We start from the raw sequence: 20,607 nt of genomic DNA, 5'->3' as shown, positions 1-20,607 counted from the left end.
AAGACCATTTTCACATGTCACAGAGGAACCAACAGGAGGAAGTGCTACTGGCTTCTAGGAATAGAGGGGACCAAAGACATAAGATGTCCTTGGGGGTCAAAGAATGGTCCCATCCCTAATGTCATCGGGGTGTTATAGTTACTTGTATCCTAGAGAACAATTTAGGGACAGACTGTTTATTTGGGCTGTTTATTTGTTTATCAGAGGTGCCAATCATGATGGCCAGGGTGTGGTTGAGCAGAAGGGCTCACATCACAGCAGACAAGATACAAAGAGTTTGTGAAGGGGCTAAGGCCAGGTCCAGCCCCAAGAACATCACCCCATGGCTTACTTCTTCCATCTAGGCCCAGTCTCCTACCTCTCACCATCTCCTAGTCACTACATCAGATTATGAACCCATCAAGCCATTGATTCACTGATTAGGTCTAAACCCTCAGGATCCAGTGTCTCTGTAAATGCTTTTGTGTAACTTTTCCTGGGGAGATGTGAACAAATGTCCATTTACCCTAAATAGAGTACTGGCAACATACCAAAGAAACTACCAGAGTCTAGCTCAGAAGACCAGTAAGCTTATTGGGGTTATTTAGAGGACTATATATGTACGGAGATACTTAAATAGGAGCATGGCAGCTCAAAGGCGGCTGCATTATTGAAAATCTCACTACAACATGAATGACATCTCAGGTGGCAGCATCCCTGCAGCTCCTACATGACTTGCATTCTAATATCTAAGCCAGTGGGGGAGTCTCCTCTCCCCAGCCACTGTCCTGCTTGTATAACTCTTGTGAAGGGCCTTCTGAGTCCTGTAAATTTTAGGATCTTCCTGAGTCTCATGGGTTTCCTTTACTTTCTGAGTCTTTAAGGAACTCCTGGAGAAGGAATGTTTCAATTGAGAAAACATAGCTATATTATAACCACCTCACAGACACACAGACATCCAAAAGTCCAGTCTACCAAAAAAAAAAAAAAAAAAAAAAAAAAAAAAAAAAAGCAGAGACTGAGACATGGTGAGGTGTTTGTTTGAGCCCAGGGTCTTTGTGACCAGTCATCATCTCTCTCTGGTGCAGAAGCCCTCTTTGTGTCTGACTTTGTAAAAGCTCATTGCTCCTCTCTCTGAGCTGCAGATGGCTATGTGCTCAGACCTGTGGTGCAGGGCAGGACAGAGGGCAGAGCCAAGGAGGCCAAGACAAAATGCCATGGGAAAGGCTTCCCTCCAAGCTTTGCAAAAGGCAGGTTCTCTCCTCCCTCCTATCACTTCCTGCTCACCCCCCACCCCCACCTCACACACCCAGGACTAGAAATGTCAGCAAAGACACAGGTGTCTGTTGGTTCCTGGCATCAAACACTAGCCATGGTGCTTCAGGAAGGCAAGAGTCCCATCATAAAGAGTACCCTGCAGCCAGCCAGAAAGGCCATAATTACTAATTAATGAGGGGATTAGTCTCAATGACAGAGGCTGGCCCTTGGGGTATAGTGTGATGAAATCTGTTTCAGTCTGCAATGGACAAGACCTGTTTCTACTTTGCTACTCCAAAGGGAGATAGTCCCCCTTGTTGGTTTAACTCTGTTGTTGGTGGTCGTGGTGATGGTGGTGGTGGTGGTGGTGGTGGTGGTGGTGGTGGTGGTGGTAGTGGTGGTCATCAAGATTTCAAGACCCAAGAACTCTGGGCCTGGGCTGTGGGGACCTGGGGACAGCATGTGTCCTGTAGTAGCTACTTGTCTCATTGTTCTGATAAAGCACAACTTAAGTGAGGAAGGGTTTCTCTGGTTCACAGTTAGAGGGCACAGTCCATTGTGGGAAGGCATGGAAGCAGGAATGTGAGGATGATCATGTTATGTCCACAGTCAGGAAGCAGGAGGATGGACACGGGTGCTCCCCTTGCTCGCTTCTTTCATTCACTTTGGGACTCCAGCCCACGGAATGGTGTCCCCCACATTCAAAGCAAGTCTTTCCACCTCGGGTAACCCAATCTAAGCTCCATCCCAGACATGCCCAGTGGTCTGTCTCCTGGTGATTCTAGAACCTATCAAGTTGACGGCCTGCATCAGCTGTCTCAGGATTCTTCCCAGCCCATCTGGCCCCCACACTGCATTGTGTGGAGGCCACTCCATGTCCTCTCTGCCCTTGCTGGGTCATCCCTGAACTGCACATTCAGAAGCCATGGAGAGGGAGGTAACCAGAAGAAGCAGAGAATGGAAAAGGAGAAAATGCAGTCTTCTAAGCAAGTAGTGTCAAGCCCTTGCCAAGGCAGAGCGCAAAAGCAGGCCAAACCTGAAAGAAGAGCCTTAGCTCAGCTTCCTACACCATGGCTGGGTGCTGTCTGGCGAGAAGACAGACAGCTGTCATGTCTAGAGATGGTCCCCATCTGGCAGCTTTCAGGATCTTTGGGAATAAGGCCAGGAGGCCACACCTGCCCTAAAACCCCCTCAGGGTTAGAGGAAAAATGTCACTTCCCAAACACATGAGAACACCAGAGCTTCTTGTCATACATGCACATACACACATGTACACACTTCTACCCACACACATACTCACATGCACGTGCATGCACTCTTACACATGTACTCACACAGAAACATATACACCTGCACACACAAGTACTCACACATATGCACGTACACATTTTTAGCATAGCACTAAAGTTCCACCCAGTGCATCACACATGATAAGTATTCTACAACTGGGTCACATCCCTGGCCCTGATCAATTATATATATTTTTTTTTCTTTTAGAAGAAAAAAAATACTTCGCCGGTTCCTGGGAGATCCTTGACACCTGATCATAAATTTAGGAGGAGGGTGTGCTCCGGTTTCACAATGCCAGTTGTTTATCAACAACAGTATGAAGTTACATAATCCTGTGTGTGACTGTGTGTCTTTCCAGCCCAGTCCCCTGGCACAGTGGAGGGTGGAGGAGGAGGAGAGCTGTTTGCTGCTGGGATTTGGCCAACTTAATGCATTTCTTAAATCCCACTTTAAGGGCACTTGGCACTTATGGGAGTGCGTAGCTCTAGGACCCAGTAGCCTTTTCAAAACCTCTCCAAGTTCAAAGTTACTTAGAGTAAACGGGAGCAGATGACTGGCAGAGAAGAGGTAGTCAAGACAGTGACAAGATGGCAGTCACATGGCTAAGCACACACAGCAAGGGAAGTTCTCTGTGATCACCACAAGACAGGCCTGTGAGCCTGAGAAGGCACTGCTTGGCTCTTTGAATTGGGAGCCTGGAGCCCAGTACCTCCTGTCTGTCCCTCCCGTTCCACCTCTCTAGATCCGGCCTGGGAATCACCAGAGGCTGTTTTGCTCCTGGTGACTTTTCATGATGACTTCTGGGGGGCCTTGAATGTTGTCATGCAGCTGCAAGTCCAGTTGGTGGGAGTGTCTGCTGTGGGAAGCTGGTAGCCCACCAGACAAGGTGCTGAGTGCAAGTTCTGAAGCTGAGGTTCAGACTGGGTCTGAGGACAGTGAGAGGTTGAGGCTGGAGAGCCCAGGAGGGTGTCCTGAGGGACAAGCACTCTGATGCCCACCAGAAAGGTAGAGGAAAGAGAGGCCACCCCTGCAGAAGCTCAATCAGGACAGCAGATGCTCCTCTTCCTCCTCTTCCTCCTCCTCCTCCAGAAGGGAGACTTAAAAACACCCTACTGTGTACAGGGACCTTGCTAGGTCCTGGGGTGAGAGAAAGCACAGGCTTCTAGTCACTGCAGGAGATGCAGCTGGCCTTGGAGGGTCAGATCAGGGTGCTCTGCAGCCTCTTAAGTCCTTAAGAGAAAACAAAACCCCACCAACCAACCGGTCAGCATTCTCTCCTGGTGGGCAGGAGTTCAGTTAGCTGACATACACTCACCCCTGTGGAGGAGATCGTCTAAAAGCTCACAGGTGGGGGCTACAGTACTTGGGAGATGATGGTGGGGGAGGAGGTCTACACAGGAGGGGTCCCAGGTGATGACATTGTGGTTAATCTGTCACCTCCTTAGGAAACAGCAAAGTTAGCTCCGGGCCTTTTTAAAAAATTATTATTATTATTATTAGGTATTTATTTCATTTACATTTCCAATGCTATCCCAAAAGTCCCCCACACCCTCCCAGCTCCAGGCCTTTTTATTTAAGGTGTGGTCTGGGGCACTTTCCCTTCGAGTAAGAATCCTTTCCACCCTCAAAATTTAAAAAACAAAACTCTAAACGGGCTCTGACCCCGGGTAAAAATAAAACTCGGAATCCTTTCTTCCTGTGTTTAAATTTCTACGGAAAATCTGACCCTTGTGGCCGCCGCCCCTGCGCTTATATCTTTAAGGCGGAGCCGGCGCGCGGCCAAGTTCACGGCGCGCGGGCGCCCTCGGGACGGGCCAGGTGGCGGCAGCGCCCGGGAGGTCGCGAGGGAGGAGGGAGCGGCCACGTCCCGTCCGCGCCAGGCCAGCACCGCTTCTCCGTTGCAGACGCCACCGGGGTTGTGGATGGGGAGCGCGAGGCCACCATGAGGGTCCCCGAGAAGTACTCGACGCTCCCGGCGGAGGACCGCAGCGTCCACATCGTGAACATCTGCGCCATCGAGGACCTGGGCTACCTGCCGTCCGAGGGCACGGTGAGTTCGGGTGCGGCCACGGGTGACCTCTCCACAGTGCGCAAGGTTTTTGGGGTTCCCAGCCACGCACGTGTGGCCTGGGAGCGCGCTGCTGCCGGAACCAAGTGCACGCGACCGGCTATACTCTGCGCGTCCTCCCACTCGCGGAACGCAGCGCCAGGGGTCCCCAGAGTGTCCCTGGTGTCCTTGCAGAGCCCAGCCCAGGGTTTGCAGTGTCTCTGAGGTCCCTCTCAGTGCTATGCCCAGAGTCCCCAGAGTGTTCCTGGGGTCTCTGCAGCCTATTGCCAGGGGTCTACAGAGTGTTCTGAGTTTTCTAGTGTCCTCGAAGTACCCACAGCGCCGGACCTGAGGTTTACCTGAGGTTTACAGAGTGTCCCTAAAATACCCAAAGTGCCCCCCTGAGATCGTCACAACACACTGACTGGGGTCCCCAGAGTGTACACAGAGCCCAACTCGGGGTTTGCAGTGTTCCTGGGATCCCAAAATTGTCCCTCGAAGTCTTTGCTTGTTCCTGGGATCTCTAGAGTGTCTCAGGGTCCCCACAGTGCCCAGTCCGGGGGTTCCCAGTCTCCTACGCATACAGCCCAAGCCTGGATGAGACCCTCCTTTCCAGGCCCTTAGCCAGGAGCAGCAGGGTGGGTGGGAGTAGGAGTCAAGGGTAAGGATCAGGTGGCCACCAGAGTGAGCGAGACCACTGCGCCGCCACCCGGTGGGGTTCGAGTCCTCCTGCCTGCAGTGCTTAGATCTCCAGCCCAGTGCAGCTGGCACATGCTCAGACTCAACCCAGAGATTGCCAACCTCAATCTAGTCCCTCATCCCCTCCCAGCGCCTTGGGCACGGGTAGGGGTGCAGGGTGGAGCCAGTCACCTGGTTGGGGAACCCAGTACAGAGGTGTCCCCTCTACCATAGCATTGTCCCTGGGGCCAGACAGCAGGTCACAGGGATTCCTGGTGGCACCGTGTGTGTGTGTGTGTGTGTGTGTGTGTGTGTGTGTGTGTGTGTGTGTGTGTGTGTGTGTGTTGGGAGGGGGAGGGAGTGGGATTCACTCCTGATGAGTCTGGTTTAAAGAACAAACTTTCCCAGAGCCCGGGTGGGGGCGGGGCACTCCCAGCAGGCACCAAAGACCAAAGAGCTTTTTCTTTCTTTCTTTCCTTTTTTCTCTTCCTTTCCCCCTCACCCCTACCCCCAGATCCCTCAAGGTCCCTATCTAGGCTAGAGGGAGCATTGCTGTCCAATGCCTGGGGCTCTAGCCTGGGGCTGGAGTGGAAGGCCCAGCTTGAGGGATTGCCCCAGCCTGTCCTAGCCTGGGGCTGAGAGCCTGAGGGCCTGGGTGAATACACCCAGAAGCCTAATGGGAGCTATGGCTTGGCAGTGCAGGCTCAGGCTGTGGACAGTCTTGGCAGTCCTGGGGTCTCAGTAGAGGAGTGGGTGGGGTTCTACTGGGTGGTACCAGAGTCCTGGGGAGCCTGGGCCAGGAACAGCTCTTGATGGACAGAAGCCTTCTTGTCAAGTACAGGATGGAAACAACCTTAGGAGCTCAGGGGACATTTGAATAGAGCTGTGAGTTGGGCCTTACTGGGCCTTGCTGGCCCCTAATGTCCCCTGGGCACCCAGAGAGAGGGAGGGCTCTGCCCCTTCTGGAGCTTAAAGAGATCAGATGGAATGCTCCACTGTGTCTATGACAGGACCAAAGGACAGATGCCCAGAGTTGGCTAACTGCTTCTTAGCTTGCTTAACTCAAAACAATGAGGACATGGTGTGTGTGTTGGGGAGTGTGTGTGTGCATACACGTGAGGGGGGACTGCTAATACAATTTGGAAAACTGAGGCCCAGAGGGACAGGTGACTGCTTCTAAGTCACCCATCAGTTAGTTGAAAGACAGCTGAGGGAAACCATAGCAAGCCTGCCTGTGAATGGACATGGGGGGTTGGAAGAGGAGGAACATCCATGGGACCCAGAGGCCAGAACATGAGGACTCCAGTTAAAGGCACTGGAGAACCATGGTTGCCAAGGTAATAAAGAGGTGTTATTGTAGAGGTGGCCCCATGGGAGGGGACTTGAGTGAGCAGAGTCTGAACTAATGGTCCTGGGCACTGGACTTCCCATCCAGAGACCTGTTATGTGCTCACACCTAGCAGCCACCAGTGACCCCTAAACCAAAGTCATTGAGTTCTTGATCTCAAAGGTGTTACGGTCCAGAAACACGTGGGTGAGCCCAGAGGAGGGTGGTGGCCCTTCTTGTGCACACAGCTTTTCCTAGATGCTTATACAGTGTTGCAGGCCAGGAGGCCTGTGGCTCTGGATCCCTACAGGTCACACTCAGGGGTCATGCTGGGACTGTAACTCTGAAACCTGAGGTTCTGAGCATCCCCATACACTCCTGCCACCTCCATTAGTCATGGCAGAGTCACCCAGCAGAGGAAGCCCAATGCTCTTGAAAGCCAGAGGGTGTGGGCCACACCTTCCTTCCCTAGAGGAACAGCCTTAGAAAAAAACCCTTAGCCCAGACTGCAGCCCCCAGGCCGTCCTCCTTGCCAACTCCGTTTCAAGGGAAAGGGGGCAGATCACTCCATTGGTTCAGTCAAGAGGCCAGAGCATCTGGGAAGGCAGAGGCCAGGTGAATGGGACTGGTTTCCTTCATTGTCTCTACTGAGGCCAGGTGAATGGGATTTAATTTTCTCTGTAGTGATCTTTGAGTGCTTCAGTCTTTAACCCAAGTTCTCCATGGCCTGGGATACCCACACCCTGAAATACCTGCTGTGTGGGTGTCAGCCTGCCTGCTGGGACAAGGGCATAGGCTTATCTGCCATCAGAGACTTCTGTTTATAGATTCCTGGACAAGCCCAGTGATCGGAAATGGATAGCTTGTGCCTATGAGTCAGGCACACACACACACACACACACACACACACACACACACACACACGCGCGCGCGCGCGCCTGGAATAAAAATGAAGTTTTACATTGACATTCCCTGGAGTTGGACATGGTAGCTTCAGGTTGCAATCCAAGAACTGCAGCATCTGAGGCAGGAGACTTGCTGAGAGTTTGAGACCAGCCTGGGCTACAGAGTGAAACTCTATCTCAAAATCAACCACAAGGCTCTGATGCTCCTTACCCATCTGGGATCCAAGTCTCCGGACCAGAAGCAAGATCTCCGGCCTCTAATGTTGTCTTTCCCATTTTTAAAGAAGTTCCGAGATTTTTAGATTCCTTCAGAAGCATCAGTATTTTGTCACAGGCTATTTGAATTCAGCCTGTGCTCCAGGGACAGAGGCGGGTAAAGCACATTTAGGGTCCCAGCACATTTAGGGTGTGACCATGGGGCCCTGCCAATGCCTCCTGCTCTGCCCAGCAGCTGGCACCTTCCTTGTTTGTAGTGCTGGGACAGGATCTGCTGTCCATCTTTCTCTAAAAACTCCCTGGGGGAAGTTCTTTCCGGGAGCACTTCCCCCAAACTCCCAGGAGAAACCATTCAACCCCTGCAAGGGTCCCTCCCATTCTCTGTGGCCACAGCACATAGTGGTACCTAGATACAAGCGTCTATTGTTCATTTGTACATGAACACACACACAAATACACACTCATCCCACAACCACCCATCCAGAGATCACTAAGAAACACGAAGGTGCCCCTTTTCTTAACCAGAGAAAGGGAGAACATTTAGAAGTTACACATAAACCCCAATCCACATTCTTTCTGCTGCAGTTTACATAGTGGCCTCTTTGTCCAGCAAAGGGACATGCAGAGTCACCTGGTGCCTCTGCACCTTCTGTGGGACTTACCATGTCTTCCTCTGTGTCTCCCAGGCCCACCTCAAAACAGCTTCACAGACCCTGGGAGTTCCAGGCAGGGAGCCCATATTGCCTGCCTAGAAGTTGCTACCCACTAACACTGAATAAAAATGGCTTTTCCTCACTTTATAAAGCCAATGCCTACATAGATGACAGACAGTTTTTCCAGTATAACAGGACAAATTACCAAGGACCAGGCCCCTAGGAATGGCCACACGGGTGCTGGTGCCATGTCCTACTACCCCCCCCCCCCAACTTGGTCAGTTCTAAAATCTGAACCTGACTCACTACCACCTTTCTCTTATGGTTCCCTCTGACAGTAAGGTCCTTTTACCTGTCCCACCTGCATGTGTGCATGTGTGTGTGCATGTGTGGTATATATGGTGTGTGTGTGTGTGTGTGTGTGTGGTATATGTGGTGTGTATGTATGTGTATACATGTGTAGTATATGTGGTGTATGTGTATGTGTTGTGTGTATATAAGTGTATGCATGTATAGTATATGTGGTATGTATATGTATGTGTGTGCATTTGTGGTGTATGTGGTGTGTGTGTGTATGTGTGTGTAGTCCCAGAGGGTGGTATTTTGGGTGACTTCTCTCACTCCCCACTTTACATTTTGAGACAGTCTCTCATTGAACCTGGAGCTTGCCAGTTCCTCTAGACTGTCTGGCCAGCTAGCCTGCCCCTGCTTCCCCAGTACAGTGACTCTGTGCATACTGCATCCAGATTTTTCCATGAGTGCCAAGGACCCGAACCCAGGTCCTCATTCTTGTCCTTTCTCTTTCTTCATGCCCCAAGCACCTGGTGAGAATGAGCCTCCCTAAGGACACACAGTCCGAGGGGCCTGTGGTAGATACTTTATGGTGCACACACCGAGTCCTTCTAATAGCACTGCCAGGGAAGTCCTGTTACGTGAGGGAGGGCTTACTGACATGTGTCTCAGGGAGGTGGAGCCATGTTCTAGGAGCAGCCCACCAATTGTGGCTGAGCGGGTCTCTGAGCACAGGCAAGATGAAACCTACTTTGGTCCCCTATGTTTTCCCCTAGGATTGGTTAGACCCCTGCCGGAAGACCTAATAGGCCGTGGACACAGGAGGCAATTGCTCAAGTTGAATCTGACCCCTGCCTCACCTTGCAGACTCCTTGGTGGCTCCCTGGGGTCATTTCCCTGTGTGTCTCACAGGAAGGCTCTGTCCTTTTCTCTAAGTCTTGGCTGTCCATCTTCTTCAATGGTAGCCATTGTTCTGGCTCTTGGGTGCCGGTGTGTCAGGGCAGTCCTTGGTCTAGCCTCAGGGGCCCGTGCTGAGGAGAGTTAGAACTTCTTGGAAAGGTGGTCCACAGGAGACTAGCGTGGCACCTTGGATCTTAGACAAAGAAGCCAGGAAACCAGTTTGAAGAGGCTAAAGAAAGATGAAGAGAAGAAGGGGGAGGTGGGGAGAAGAGAGGACAGACAATGTGCACGATAGGGCAGAAGGCAGGTAGGAAGGGCAGGGCAGAGGGGAGGCGAGGTCCCAGCTTCAGGAATTACCAGGACCCCTGGCCAGCCTGATAGGATCCCAGGACTGTTTGGAAATGAGACTGAGACCTCTGAGCCTCTGGAATGATCAGGATGCCAACCAAAGCAGGTGTGTCCTCAGCGCCCATTAGTATATGCCTATTTTGGTTCAGCATGGCTACACTGCCTAGTGTGGCACAGGGGCTCCTTGTCTTCCAGGGCTCCCTGTTGGGGCCTAGTTCATCTTCCCCTTTAAGGCTCCTCTAGCAGCCAGCACCCAGTGACTTTGCATTTCTCTGCCCTTCCTGGGATTCTGAGAAGGACCTGCCCTTAGCCCCCAGGATGGAGCCTGGCTGACGGTCATGCCCCCCAGGCACCTGGCCCATCCAGAACCCGAATCAACCTGATTAATCCTCCTGGCAGGAGGTGGCCCTACTGACCTTCCAGCCTTCCAGTGCTCCCAGACTTGAACCTGGCCCAGCCAACTTCAGGGCTGCAAGAAACCACTGAGACCTCCCTGTCAGCCTCTGCTTACCAAACTGCCTGGTGGCTCGGTGACTTTGTGGCAGAATGGAGGCACGCTCCTGGTTACGTTCCTCAGTGCTAAGTCAGAGCTGGAATCCTAAGGTAGTGGGTGGGGATTTGGTACCCAGGGCATCGAGCTGGACACCTGTGGCCTACCCTCTCTTCCATGTGTCAGTCTTAGTTTCTTCCAGGCTAAGTGGACCCAGCAACAGTGCTCCTTCCATGTGTGGGACACTTGAAGACAGGGTGTCCCATTCTTAGAAAGTGTGTCACCATTTCTGTGAAGGGCAAAAATGCCTTGGGTGTGTGGACAGAATCCAAGACTAGGCCCAGCGCCATACCTGCCCCAGACATGGGTCCTCTGTCCCTCTACAGAGACGCATACTCACCTTAATGGCTGAAAACAGATGTTCATATTCCCATACATTTAGCTTTTTACTGGGCCAGAGTACCGCTCCTGTTGTGACACTCCAGAGTGTCACAGCTCTGATCTGGGGCTGTGGCTCAGTGGGTAGACATTAAACTGAGTTCTAGTCCCTGTTCTGCATAAAACAGGCTGAGGGTACACATGCCCCAACTGTAGCACCAAGAAGACAGAGACAGGAAAATCTGAAGTTTAAGGTTATCCTTGGCTACATAACAAGTTCCAGACCAGCCTGGGCTACAGGAGACCTTGCCTCAAAAGAACTAAATAAAATAAAATAAATAAAATAAAACAAAACCCAGCCATCCTGAGCCTTCCTGGGGCCACACAAATATAGGGGTGTCTCTGGCCTATAGGCATCCAGATGGTATCACTCAAAGAGAACAGGGAAGAAACCCCTTAGGGGCACTTTGTGTGAATTATCCACACTGTCCAGGGCCCTGTGGAGCTCACCAGGATGGATGGAACCCCAGTTACCATGGAGAAAGTAGGTAGAGCCCTTTCAGTCTCTTGCAGCTATGGGTGTTTAGGTGGACCACAGGCCCTACTGTCTCTAGGAGATGTAGTTCTGAAATAAGGATGCTGGTCATGACTCCCCCCTCCCCCCGCCCTGCTCAAGAGCCCCTCTCCCCTCCTTTCACTGCTCTGGACCAGATGCAGCTCTACTCTGCCTCCCCTCTCCTTTGTCACCTTCATAACCCACTGTGCCTCAGAGGATGGTGTTGTTATGCTACTTCTGAGGAAATACATAGCCCTTCAGAGTCACCTCTGAAGTAGGGGACATCTTGAGGTTTTGGGTGGCCACACTGGGGGAGGTGGGCAGTGGCTTCCTGGCTGCTGGTGTGTCAGGGTCCAGGTCGGATCAAGGTCAGACCCCTGGGTATTGATGGAGCTTGAGCCTCTGGCATGGGCAGGATATGATAAAGCATCTTAGGGGACCAAGGTGATATGGATTGAGTGAAGAATCCTGTGACTGGGGCTGTAGTGACAGGTGTCCAGAGAAGGGAGCAGAACCTAGCTGGCTAATACTGAGAAATATATGTTTTTCAGTACCATGCAGGGGGAACTGAGGCTGCACCCTGTGTGGAGGAGAGGGTTGGATCCCTGCCTGGCTTAGAATCTTTTGGTACAGGAAGGGTTCCAGGAGGAGGTATTCTAGCCGTGGTGCCAAGAGGGACATGCAAACAGCTGTAGTTGCTGGCCACTGTGTTGGGCCTCACATGGCACCAGGAAGATGTAGCTGGCGATGTCCTCCCCACCACCCTGCTCAGGACCAAGAGTTGGCACAGGGGAAAGGGTGGGGCCTCTGCATGGCTGCTAAACTCTGAGAAAGAAACTGCTGGAATCAGGTGTTCAGGCTGGGCTGAAGCCAGCTCTGGAGACAGGTGGCAGTTCCTCAGCCCGTGTCCCAGTCTGGATCATGCCTGGGTCTCAGGCCTCATCCCTCCATGCCAGAGTACAACATGGGAATTGGGTTTCTGAGGATCCTGGCTAAGTAAACAAGGGCCTCACACTTCTGAGCTCTGATCATCCAATTGGCTCGTGGCCCTGAAGGCACCACCATGCTGCCTGGATGCTGGCTGCCAGAGGGAGACAATGCTTGCAGAGAGCTGAATGCAGTTCTGCCCTGCCTCGGGCTCTGCCCTGTGCATATGGACCACCTCCTTCATAGGGCTTCTGCTTCAGGGATTTTACAGCAGATTTTTGCCAGGAGTCAGACAGGACCTTCCCATCCAAAGAGCAGGAGGCCCTGTTGGTAACCAGGCACAACTTGGCATCCTTAAGGGAGACAAAGGCCTCCTCCTAGAGGTCAGTCACTTCGTCTTCTACATACTTCAGTCCGTGGGACTGGGTCTGGCTCACAGTGGGCATCTATAGGGGTAGCTGTCCCTCGGTATGGCACAGTAGTGGTTCTAGATCCCTCAGATACTGAAACCCACAGATGCTCAAGTCTCATATGCTATGGTACAGTAGGGCTAGGGGTGGCTTGCCACACAGGCATGAGTACCTGAGCTTGGATCCTCAGCACCTACATTTAAAAGCTGGGCATGAGGATGGACATACTTACAATCCCCATGCTATGGAGGTACAGACAAGAGGGATGCTAGGCTCACTGGCCAACCAGCCTAATGGGAGAGATCCGGGTTCAGTGGAAGACCCTGTCTCAAAAAACAAGGAAGATAAGCTTGAGAGATGGCTCGGTGGGTAAAGGACCTGTGAACTCTGTGCCCAGCATTCAGGTGGAGAATCACAACCCTCTGTAACCCAGTTTCAGGGGATCCAGTGCCCTCTTCTGGCTTCCACAGACACTGCATGCTCATGGTACACACACATACCTTCAGGCAAGCACTCCACACATAAAAATAAACCTTAAAAAGATACATGAAACCAAGAGAGGCTCTTGTTGACTTACAACTTCTGCCCACATATGCAAGTACAGGGATGTACACATACACACAGGAAAAGGAAAAATAAGTAATCTGCTGTGTGTTTGCACTGAACACATGGGTCAGTGAGGAGGAAGTGGATGCAGGCATGAATAAACATGTTGTATCAGAGATTATATCTGTCTCCAACAAGTGGGACTATGAACCCTGGCGTGTTTGTTGAGTGACCGGGAACATGGATGAGTATGACACCCACCTTGAAGCACGTTACCAGGGGAGACCCCTGGAGAACCACTCCACACTGAACACGTCTCTCTTTCTTGCCTCACAGTTGCTGAACTCTCTGTCCGTGGACCCCGACGCCGAATGCAAGTATGGACTATACTTCAGGGATGGCAAACGGAAGGTGGACTACATCTTGGTATACCATCACAAGAGAGCCTCAGGGAGCAGGACTCTGGCCAGGAGGGGACTACAAAATGACATGGTCCTGGGGACCCGCAGCGTCAGGCAGGACCAGCCCCTTCCCGGGAAGGGGAGCCCTGTGGATGCAGGCTCACCGGAAGTCCCCATGGATTACCATGAAGATGACAAACGCTTCAGACGGGAGGAATATGAGGGCAACCTGTTGGAGGCAGGCCTGGAGTTGGAGAATGACGAGGATGTGAGTGTGGCTTCACGTTGTCTGGGGATGCCAGGTGGACATGGGCTGGGCAGGTCTGTTTGCAGAAGGTGGGGTGGGGGTGGGAGTGAAGGTGGGGACGCGGGGGGGGGGCTGGTCACCTTTAGCTCTGCTCTTGCGTCTATAGTGGGCTAGAAATGGCTTCTAAACAGTTCTGAGAAGTCCCAAGCCAGCCTCCTCCTCCAGCAACCTCATCTGCCTGGGGCAGAGCGAGCCGTGACTGTGACCTTGAGGTCAGACCATTTCCTGCCTCTGCTCAGTGCCCGGCATGGGAAGATTTGCTGGGTCAGAGGTGCAGAGTGTGGAGCCATTCTGGGGTTTCTCCTGGATGTCCTCAGCCTTCTCTGAGCCTCAGTTTCTCAACCTGTGAAGAAGAGATTGGATTGGTCTGTAGAATCTTGGGGTCCCTGCTCTGAAACCCACATCTCTGTAACATTGTGTTCAGGAAGTCTAGAAGTTTTGCTAGGGTTCTGGGAAGAACAAAGGATCCACTGTCTCTGGCAGCTGCAGAGAGTGGCTCAAATCATTGCAACTTTTAACCACTCAGCCAATTGCTGTGTGCTTCCTGGTTGACATCTTACCCTCTCACTGGACAAGAGGATGTGGGGAAAAGCCCCTGCTTTGTAAGTGAAATGGGCAAGTGTAATTCTTGTAATCGGACTAGCAGGAGGATTGAGCTACTTAGCAAGAAACTGTTTAATAATTAAAAGGAGGGGCTGGAGAGACAGCCCCGTGGCTAAGGAGCTTGCCTTGCAAGCTCAAGGACCTGAATTTGGTCCCCAGAACCCATGTAAAAAGCCAGGCTTAGTGGACACACTTGTAATCCAAGACCTAAGGATGGATATTACCTGAGGAATGACAGTTTAATTTGTCCTCTGACCTACACACACACACATGCACACGTGCACCTGTACACACCCACTGAGAATATCACCCAGTGTAACTTGGGGTATTGTTCACCTTCTTGGGTCAGCTTCCCCTTGCAGATCCACTCTGCTTTTTCCTGTGGCAGTTCCTGGGGTGCATGAGGAAATAGAGGGGTCGGGCAGCAATGGTTTGAAGCTGGCAAAGACTCAGAGGTCCTTTTTTGGGGGGTTTTTTTGAGACAGGTTTTTTCTCTCTATAGCCATGGCTGCCCTGGAACTCACTTTGTAGACCAGGCTGGCCTCGAATTCAGAAATCCGCCTGCCTCTGCCTCCCAAGTGCTGGGATTAAAGGCGTGCACCACCACCGCCTGGTGACTCAGAGGTCCTTGACTCCAAGGTTGGCAGCTAGAACCTGGGTAATCGAAGATCACTTTGAACAGGGCTGTGTCAGGCTTTCTCCTTGTCCACTCAGGCCACCAGGGGCTTTTGGAACACACTGCTGCCATGCAGAGTTTATTGTACATGTCATTTTATCCCTGGAGGAAGGAGAGGGTCTTTCAAAGGCTGGGAGTCTGAAAGACCCCATCCAGTGCCCACTGTGAACCCCATAGCTGTGTCTCTTGTGTGTTCCTCTTTATATCTGTGAAGTTCTTTCCTGGAACAATCTGAAACTCCCAGGTGTGGGCCCTCTAACGTGGGTGACTCAGACCGACCTGTCAGACCTCAACTTCTGGCCTAGCCTTTCTGAACGGAAGGCCTCAGTTTCCCCACCTGGAGAATAGAGATAGCAAAAACCTTCATTCAGTGTTGGGTGTGGAGCACATCGTTGTTGGCTGTGTGTTGTTATGTCCAAGCACACCTAAGCTTCAACACCAGAGAGGGGATAAGATGGGATATAATGAGGAAGCTGAGGGCAGCCTTGGCTAAAGCAAAATAAATAAAAGCAAAGAGGAAGAGAGGGAGGGAAGGGGGAGGGAAGAGGGGTTTTAGTATGTGATGGCTTCTCTCCTCTTTGCAATGAAAAGCAAACAGGGGGGGGGGCAGTGTTGCTGACTCTTATATAGAAGACCTAGTTTTGTCCCTAAATGACCCCAATTTCACAGACAATTTGGCTCTAGAGCTGAATAAGCCTTTGCAGCCATTGGTTTGACCCTTTTGAGAAACAAAATATGAGGTGCTGGAGAGATGTCTCAGATGGTCGAGAGCACTGGCTGCTCTCGCACGGGACTTAGGTTCAGTTTCTAGCATCCACATGGCAGCTCACAACCATCTGTACCTCCGGTTTCAAGAGACCTGATGCCCTCTTCTGGCCTTCGCAGGCTCCTGCACACACATGGTGCACAGATGCACACGCAGGCAAATACACACATTTTTTTTAAAAGTGAAAAAGTAAAAAAATGAAATGTGGGACTGGGTGGAGCTCAGCTGTAGAGAACTTGTCTGGTATGCCTGAAAGCAGGACTCAGTCCCAGCACAAAAAGAAAAGGAGGGGTGGGGGGGGTGAGATCATGATGAGACCAAGTATATGAGAGTCTAAGTTTTCTGTCATGTGTGTATATGTGCATATATGTATATATGTGTGTGCATGTGTACTTGTGTGCGCACATGGGTGTGCATGTATGTGCAGAGGACGGCCTCAGGTATTGGTCCTATTTGAGGCAGAGCTTCTTTGATGCTTGCCACTGTCCTGCATAGCTCAGGCCGTCTTGTGTCTCTGCTCCTGTCTTGCTGTAAGAGTACCAGGATTAGAAATGCATGACACTGTGCCCACCTTTACATGTGTTCAGAGAATTTGAACACGGGTCTTCAAACTCCACACCAAGGGCTTTGTGTACTGAACTATCTCCCAGTCACCCTACCCCCACCTATCCCCTCCATTTTTTGAGAAAAGGGCTTCTCTCTCTGAGTCTGGACTTGCCATTACAGCTAGACTGGCAAACCAGCAAAGCCCCAGGATCCACAGATCTCTGCCTGTCTGCATCAGGGTTACAGGTGCACACCACCACACCCAGTTTCTGTGAATAGAGCCTGAGTCCTTCCAGGTTCTAGTTCAAGCTTCCTAGGCAACAACACTGAGTGGTCTCCCTGCAGAGCCTTGAGGTCATCCCCTGGTCCCAGCAGCCTGCTGGAAGCTGCAAGACTACAGGGCTGACAGGGCCACAATCAGCAGTTCCTCCCTGTCCTCCCAGTGGAGCAGAAGTTGGGTCTGGATGGGCTGTTTGGGCACAAGTAGCAGGCAGAAGTATGAGTGGCCTCTGGCTGCTGAGATTAACAGACAGGGCCAGCCCAGCAAGGTCAGGCCTGTTTGGGGGTGAAGAGCTAATGAGCTTTCCAGGGTGTGCTCAGATTACAGGGAGCCTGAGGGCTGGCAGAGTTTGTAATGAGAAAGCCTAGACCAGGATCCCCCAGTGTCTTCTGTGGGTAGGACATTTCCAGATCCCAGTAAGTACCCCAATATTCCATGCCCTCCCACACCCTACATTTGTGACATCGGAGGTGGTCTCCCAACCTGAGCTCCATAGCATCTGACCTTTAATGGTATCCCTGGGCTCTGCTGGGCTGATGGTAACTCTCAAGTTCTGAAAACTAAAACTGTCTGTCCCTGTGATGTTGCTGAACGTGCTTGGCACCCTAAATTACCACCAGCCAGGGACCTCTGTTTCCAAGGCTGGATGAGGTGAATAATGACCTTGAAGGAGATGAGGTGTCATGAGCATGATCCTAGCCTCGTGAGCTGGCCATGAGGCAGCATTGCAGACAACTGCAGCCCAGCTTCCTACAGGCAGCTGAAGAGTGGGTATATACTACACTGTTTGTGATGTTACCAAAGTTGGGGTCACAGTCTGTTCTCAGAAAGATGACCACATTAGATGTGACCACATTGGATATTAGATAAATCTCTCTCTCTCTCTCCTCTCTCTCTCTCTCTCTCTCTCTCTCTCTCTCTCTCTCTGTGTGTGTGTGTGTGTGTGTGTGTGTGTGTGTGTGTGTGTGTGGTGTGTGTGTGTGTGTTTGAGTGTGTAAGGGAGGTAGATGCCCTGGCTGTTCTAGAACTGGCTATGTAGAGCAGCAGGCTGGTTTCAAACTTGCAGAGAGCTTTCTGTCTCCTGCCTCTGCCCCCTCATGCTGGGATTAAAGGCATAATGCTCACACTCTGGGGATGTATTTTTCTGCTTTTTGCTGACCATTTCAAATTGACTTCTTGAGTATGGGTTGGCAGAATTTGACTGGGGACAGTGGCCTGGGAGCCCCATGCAGACCAGAGCCCCTCTGTGCTTTCTTTCTCACTAAGGCCAACTTACTGTCCCAAGGTGTTCAGAATGACATGTGGCCTGTGGCATTGCTACCATGCAGGGGAGCAGCTCTTAAGGACTAGGTGACAGGTGAGCACAGATGGGTGGGTGACTTAAGACAGCAGAAATTGCATTTCTGGAAGCCACAGGTTGGAAATCAGGATGTGGGTAGAGCCATAGTCTGGTCTCTTCTGCTGTAGCCCATATGTCCCCTTCTCTGCTTCATAGTCTCTCTGTTTAGGGCCCACCCTACCCCATTTTGGCTTTATCGAAGCCTGCTTACATCTGCAAAGACCCTTTCTCCAAATCAGGGCACACCCACAAGTCTCAGGAGTGGCATTTGAGCAGTTGTTGAGGGAATGCGGCCCATTAAACCCACCTTGTGAATAAAGCTCTCTACTCTCAAGTGGGGACAAGGCAGGGTGGCAAGAGGGCTTCAGCGCTTGTGGTAGAGGAGCGGGGCTCACATCTGGCACAAGGTGGGCTGGAAGGCTAGCGTAGGAACAGGTCTGCCTTGGCTGGGCTAACCTGCCTTCCCATGGGGCCACAATGCACCCTGAATACCCTTGTGCAAACACAGGTTCTAAATCAGTAGTCCCAGGGTTCTAGACTATCCCTTGAGCAGTAAAGGAGGGTACTTTTCTCCCTGGATGCATCTCCAGAAAAAGGCTCCCAACATCCAGGAATACCCCTACCCACTGCTCAGTCCCCAGAGGTGGCCCCAATATAACTGTAGAACTTGTAGAGTCACAGCACCCCCCCACCCCCCGGAGAAATCCAAGATGCCTTAGAGAGAGAGCCCAGGGCGGATGGGATGCTTTGCCCCACGGGAGTCTCTCACCACCCGCTGCCCTTGAGGGGTCAGGAAGCCCTAGATGAACAGCATGGTGGGGAATCGCAAGAGGTCTTGTCATGAGGCGGAGGTCTTAAGACCCTTTCTCTTCCCCTCTGTCTGTATCTTCTTTCTTTCCTCACCTCCTGTCCCTCCCGTTTTCTTTTTCTCTTTCTTCTGTCTTTGTTCCTTCCTAGCTCCCTTTTTGTCTGCACTTCTCTCTGCCTCCCTCTCTCCCTCCCCTATCCCCTTCTCTCCCCCTCCCTTTCTTTGTTTCTCTCTCTCTCTCTCTCTCTCTCTCTCTCTCTCTCTCTCTCTCTCTCTCTCTCACACACACACACACACACACACACACACACACACACACACACCTCTCCCCCCACGGGATCAGCTTCCAGAGAGACAAGAGAAATTTGTGACCAGTGTGTTTTCCTCCAAGAAAATCCATTAGCATTTTTGAAGCGGAGCCTTAAAGCCTGCTAGGCATTATTTATGTCTTTGGGGTCATTGCTAAGAACACCACAGTCTTAAGTCCTGGCTGTGTCTACTGGGGGTGGCCGGGTCCCTCACAGCCCTGACACTGCACTTGACCCTGGCTTTGGCAGATTCCCCTAAGTCAATGGACACAGAACCCCACCAGTGCCTGTTTGATCTCATGCCGCTGCGCTAAATTCATGCCAAGCTGGGGGGACACAGAGCCTGCGGGAGACAAAGCTTCTGAAGGGGGGGCTGTCACTCTATGGGTGCTACAGTCATTCTGGGGCCACCTCTGGGGAGTGAGCAGTGCATGGGGGCACTCTGGATGTTGGAAGCCCTTTATGGGGGAGGTATCTAGGGATTCACTTCAGATGCCTCCATGCAGATGCCAAATGAGATCTTGTCCCTGAGGAGAAGGATAGAGAAAGGTCTCCTTGCCTGTGGACACCCCCTCCCAAGATCTGCAAGCTGACTGGGGAAGTTGAAGGGCAGGGTGGCCATGGTCCCAGGGCATGGGTAGGGACAGGAGCACCCATTTACTGCCATCTCTAGTGCTTGCAGGCAGTTCTAGAGCCCAGTGACGTGCAGGGGCAATGGAGGCTTGCAGCCCTGGGCTCCTTCATGAGATGAGGCTGTTGGCCCTGAACTTAAGGGGTCTCGTGACTCCTCCTATCCCTTCATGGGCCTGGAAGCAAGCTGCCTCCAGCCCACCCCCCTGTGGGTTTCCTGGCAAAGTGTAGGAGCATGGCTCAATCAACTCACCTCTTATCCTATCCCTGGGCCCCAGGCTGTAGACCCCTGGCTTTGAGTTGCTCACCCTAATATGTACAGCATTCCCCCACCATCTCTTCCCAGGGAGAACTGGCCTCTCAATGCTGCGATGCTCAGGTCCAGGCTGGATAGAGCCCTAACTCCCAATTCTATTACCACAGGGCTCTTTCTTTGGTCCCTGAAGCCTTTGCCCTCTGGCACTACTCTGAGGCTCAAAGCAGCACAGACTGCTGTCCCTCTAACTTGCTTCATTCTACAGAAATACAGTTCTATGGTCCTGAACTACACTCTCTCTGTCTCTGTCTCTCTGTCTCTCCCTCTGTCTCTGTCTCTCTCTGTAGTGTGCATTCATGTGTGTGTATGCAGCCATGTTTGTGTGCATGCATGGGTATGAAGGCTTCAGGTGTATTTCCCCTTGTTCTTTGACACAGGGTCTCTGGTTGGCTCACTGGTTAGGCTAGCCTGGCTGATCAGCCCCCAGGG

General features: G+C 51.9%; 1 protein-coding gene across 19 annotated transcripts in view; it reads left to right on the top strand.

Moving 5' to 3' along the window:
- Positions 1-20,607, top strand: part of Ano1 (anoctamin 1, calcium activated chloride channel) — a 163,478-nt gene that overhangs the window by 68,817 nt on the left and 74,054 nt on the right. For 10 of the 19 annotated variants that reach the window (XM_006508463.4, XM_006508459.4, XM_006508458.4 and 7 more), the window contains exons 2-3: positions 4,431-4,576; positions 13,535-13,867. In XM_006508463.4, coding sequence (XP_006508526.1) covers positions 4,431-4,576; positions 13,535-13,867 — 479 coding nt within the window. Of the gene's footprint in view, positions 1-4,288; positions 4,577-13,534; positions 13,868-20,607 lie in introns of all 19 variants that reach the window. The other 9 variants (XM_030241953.1, XM_011241973.3, XM_030241952.1 and 6 more) reach the window with 1 other exon arrangement.

This window comes from Mus musculus, chromosome 7 (assembly GCF_000001635.26).
Source record: "Mus musculus strain C57BL/6J chromosome 7, GRCm38.p6 C57BL/6J".
NCBI lineage: Eukaryota > Metazoa > Chordata > Mammalia > Rodentia > Muridae > Mus > Mus musculus.
This window is presented reverse-complemented; position numbering and strand designations above follow the sequence as displayed.